Source organism: Sinocyclocheilus grahami, unplaced genomic scaffold (genome assembly GCF_001515645.1).
Source record: "Sinocyclocheilus grahami isolate Dianchi unplaced genomic scaffold, SAMN03320097.WGS_v1.1 scaffold1328.1, whole genome shotgun sequence".
In the NCBI taxonomy this organism is placed as follows: Eukaryota; Metazoa; Chordata; class Actinopteri; order Cypriniformes; family Cyprinidae; genus Sinocyclocheilus; species Sinocyclocheilus grahami.
In genome coordinates, this window is record NW_015506507.1 from 215272 (window position 1) to 219487 (window position 4216).

General features: G+C 37.8%; 1 protein-coding gene across 1 annotated transcript; it reads right to left on the reverse strand.

The window, feature by feature from the left end:
• Positions 1–332: 332 nt before the first annotated feature.
• On the reverse strand, positions 333–3675 carry LOC107569261 (macrophage mannose receptor 1). Its single transcript, XM_016255298.1, has 7 exons — positions 3636–3675; positions 3188–3547; positions 2757–3092; positions 1177–1527; positions 768–1091; positions 560–660; positions 333–464 (listed from the first exon to the last, which is right to left on the reverse strand). Exons 1-7 carry the CDS (start codon positions 3670–3672, stop codon positions 333–335), a joined length of 1641 nt encoding a protein of 546 aa, XP_016110784.1. The 5' UTR covers positions 3673–3675.
• Positions 3676–4216: the final 541 nt, after the last annotated feature.

The following is a 4216-nucleotide window of genomic DNA, read 5'->3' on the forward strand; positions in this document are numbered from 1 at the left end:
CTGTGTTTTTTATTTATTTTGGGAATAACATACACAGTATGATTCTAATGAAATGTCAGTCACATTTATTATGAGAAAGAAATCATCATACTTTACATTTCAATTTTATGGTAAATAAAATGTAGTTATTGATGTAGAACTTTCAGAAATATATTTTCATAATCAATTGTAATAAATATATTATGCAATGACCATTTATCCATTATTGTTTTTTAAACAATGGATAATACTACTACTACTACTTCCCAGCTCCTCCAAACAATATAGTTAGGATTTACGTAATATTCTTTGAATCTGTTTTAAAAGTTAACTTTAAAGAAGTACATTGACGATTACTGCCTATTACAATGATTATTTGAATTGGATGTGTGTTTGCTCTCCAGATGAAACACCTCTTCACTTTCCCCCTTTATCCAGCTCATTTTGTCACTTTCCAGCCCCATGCTCTTCAACTTTTCACTTATCTGGAAAACCAGAAAGAAAGAATCAAACAAAACTAAAAACTATGTCCTACTTATAGGCTACATATATATATATATAAATATATAGATATACATACTACATTTAGAAAGGCAGTCTGTAGTGAAGGATCATTCAATGTGCAGTTTGCATTACAGGACAATTTCAACCGTAAAATTTGTTTTCTAATTAACTTGTCAGCTAGAGAAATACAGGGTTAAAGAAAACATAGAAAATACATAAATTAATAAAAACATATAATCAATTGTTTTTAATCTCTGTTTTTTAAAGTGACTAACAAAACTCACCTCCATAGCAAATAAAAGGCTGCTGTAGATCACAGCTATATTGAGCCCATTTTCCAGAATTGTTTCTTGACATGCCAACACAGTCACCAGATCCTGAACTCTGGGATGGTTGATCTGCTTCCCAGTATCTAAAACTGAGATTCCTCTGATCAGACCACTGCCAAGGATCCAGAAACAGACCAATCCAGAACGATGTTTCATTACTGATCAGATTCTGCTGCTCTGGGCTGCTGATACTCGCCAAATCAGTGTGGTGTTGTCTGCAGTAACTCTGAGAATCTCTCCATGTCATAGCAGTCTTATTAATAATAAAACCAGTGCTGTCTGTTCAGAAACACAAGATAAGGACCAGCCCTCAGTCAAGGATCAGCTAAAGCGGAATAAACAAACTCAAACTAAGAGGACTCACCATTGAAACACACAAATGGGAAAACGGTGCTGCAGCTCTCATCATACCAGCTTCCATTAAAACTCCTCACACACTCCCCATCACCACTTGGTTCTCCTGGATTCCAGATACTGTAGTTGGAGATTGTGCCTTCCCCCATAGACCAGAGCCAGCGATGCTCTGTCCCAGTGTGGAGACCTATCCATACTGAACCACTGTATCCAGGATCCACTATATTTACCAGGCTGTTCACATCCTTCATGGTGTCAGCAGTGGCCAGATCAGTGAATCTCGCTCTGCAGTAACTCTGAGCATCTTGCCAGGTCATGCTTTCATTCATATACTGGTAGGTGCGGTAAGGAGACTTGGGCCCTATAACAAATTGAAATGACAAACAGGACAGTAAGAATCATAAATACTGTTGTAAAGGCTCCTTTACGAGAGAGCTTTTATTCCGATATTGTACGTCATCATCCGGCTGAGTAGTCTCGTGAGTTGAGCCGCTTGTTGCCTGCTGCAGTTTGTATCTGCTGTTGTTGAACGCTGAAAGGACGTTAATTCCTGTGTTTTTCTGATATTTCCTGCAGAAGTTACTTTGAGGTGTTAGTCACTGACCTACAAGTAAGCCTGTTTGCTTTATTTTTGTGTTTATTGAGATCGGTATTGAGTTATATATAACTGCATCACACACACATGGCCAGACATGCCCACAGCCGTTATTTCTGTTAGTTTAGCTTAAAGGGGTAGTTCACCCAAATATAACTCCTACTGGATTCATCAGAAAGAAGAAAGTCATATACACCTAGGATGCCTTGAAGGTGAGTAAAACACAGTCTAATTTTCATTTTTGGGTGAACTAACCCTTTAATGATGCTGTTCTATATGCGATTATTTCTTCTTTGTTGAGATGCATATCACTGTTTTTGATTTTCAATTATACTTTTATGATGTGATTTGACATTTGAGATGTTCATGCCAAAGGAGCGATCACTGTGATGTGCCATCCATATATGGAGTGATGTTTATCATGTCAGATCATCGCTTATGGCTTATAATGTATAATGTGATACCTTATTTTCCTTCTTGGATTGTATATTTCACAAAACAATGTCACTGATGAGGATTTAGTATGCTTTGGCTGTCTTTATGTACCAATGGATGTTTATTATTGTATATGCCTAGTTATTGTTAGTTATTCATTAGCCTTTATTGTATTTATTGTGTTCCAGACTAATGCCTCTACTGCCTGTCATTGATAATCTCCTATCAATACATTCCCTAAACCTGATCACCTGTGTTCTCATCCTTATATAATTATTGTGCTCTAACCGGCACCCAGGGGGTTCACTCATCCAAGTCTGAGTCAGATCCAGACAGTCAAAAGTCTCTCCAACAAATACTTATACGGTGATACAATCATGATTAAATATTTTTGCTTTTTGCTTTTCAATGAGTGTTTACATTTTAAAGTCAAAATACGGAGAAAAAACCTTTTGATTGTTATCAGAGTATTTTGTGCACTTAAACACATTCATAGTTAAATAATTCACAAATGACAGAACATGGAGAATCTCATTTCATTTGTTTAAAGAAATCCTCACATCCATGGCAGATAAAAGGACGCTGTAGAACACAGCTTTCATGAATCCATGTCCCAGAACTGGTGGTTGACATGCCAACACAGTCCCCAGATCCTGAACTCTGCGATGGTTGACCTGCTGCCCAGTATCTGAAGAAGTTGCTCCATTTGTCAGACCATTCCCAAGAGTCCTGGAACAGACCAATCCAAACCCATGCTGACGATGAAACGACACTATTGAGCTGATTGTGTTCCTCAGAGTTGCGGATGGTAGGCAGATCTGTGTAATGCTGTCTGCAGTAGCTCTGAGCTTCCACCCAGTTCATCCAGATCTGTACAAAGATGTATCCAATGCTTTCTATCAAAAGAGGCAAAATAAGAATATGGTCACAACTCTTTGTCTCAGCTAAACTGAATATTTGTTACTGAATATAGTAACTCTTAACTCACCACTGTAGCACACAAAGTAAATCACAGATGAGCATTGGTAAGTTTGCCAACCTCCAAAGGAAAGAAAGGCACATTCGTTTTGATTGTTTGGTTCTCCTGCTTTCCAGGCATTGTACTGTGCAAGTGCATCTTCTCCCTTAGACCAACCCCAGCGTTTCTGTGTTACCCTCTTCAGTCCAATCCACACTGATCCACTGTATCCAGCATCCACTATATTTATCAGCCTGCTTGCATCAGCCATGCTGTCTACAAAAGCCAGGTCAGTGTGCTTCGCTCTGCAGTAACTCTGAGCCTCTGGCCACGACATTCTTGCATTTATATAGTAGTACTTACGAGAAAGACCAGAAGTGGTCTTCAAGAGCCCTGTGAAAGTAATTTATGTAGATGTTTGTTTCTATAAAGTATATGCGTTAACATGTACATTAAAAACATTACAAATGACCACACCAACCTGACAGCAGAAGCAGCACAAACAGACTCCCGTCCATGACTTTTGGATCCTCTCTGATGTATTCTAATAAGAGATGATCAATCATACATTTTCAGAAATTAGAGTAAATACACAAGGTGCACTCCAAATGTTCCGCAACTTTACATATACCATTATTGGTCAACCAATTCTTGACCAATATTTTGTCAAGAAATGTTCTTAATACGTTACGTTACACTGTGGCTAGATGTTGTTGATATCAGGAAATAAGCTGTTTAAAATTCGACAGGCTTCCTTTACAGAATTCGACACATTTTCTATAGTCTCAGCCTCAAACAGCACCACACACTCACTGTCATATTGCAAACAAAACTGGTATTTTCTTGGTCTAGTAAGATTTAGTCTTCCGGAACATAGCTACATTACAAAGTACACCTGGGGATAACTATTCCTGTATTTAACATGTACATTTTATTTATTCATTTCCCAGATACGTTTAGCCAAAGCAACTTGCATTGTATTCAAGGTCTAGTATACATTTGATCTTTTCATGCATTCCCTCAAATCAATCAAATCCATTTTGTTGTTAGTAACATGCTGTT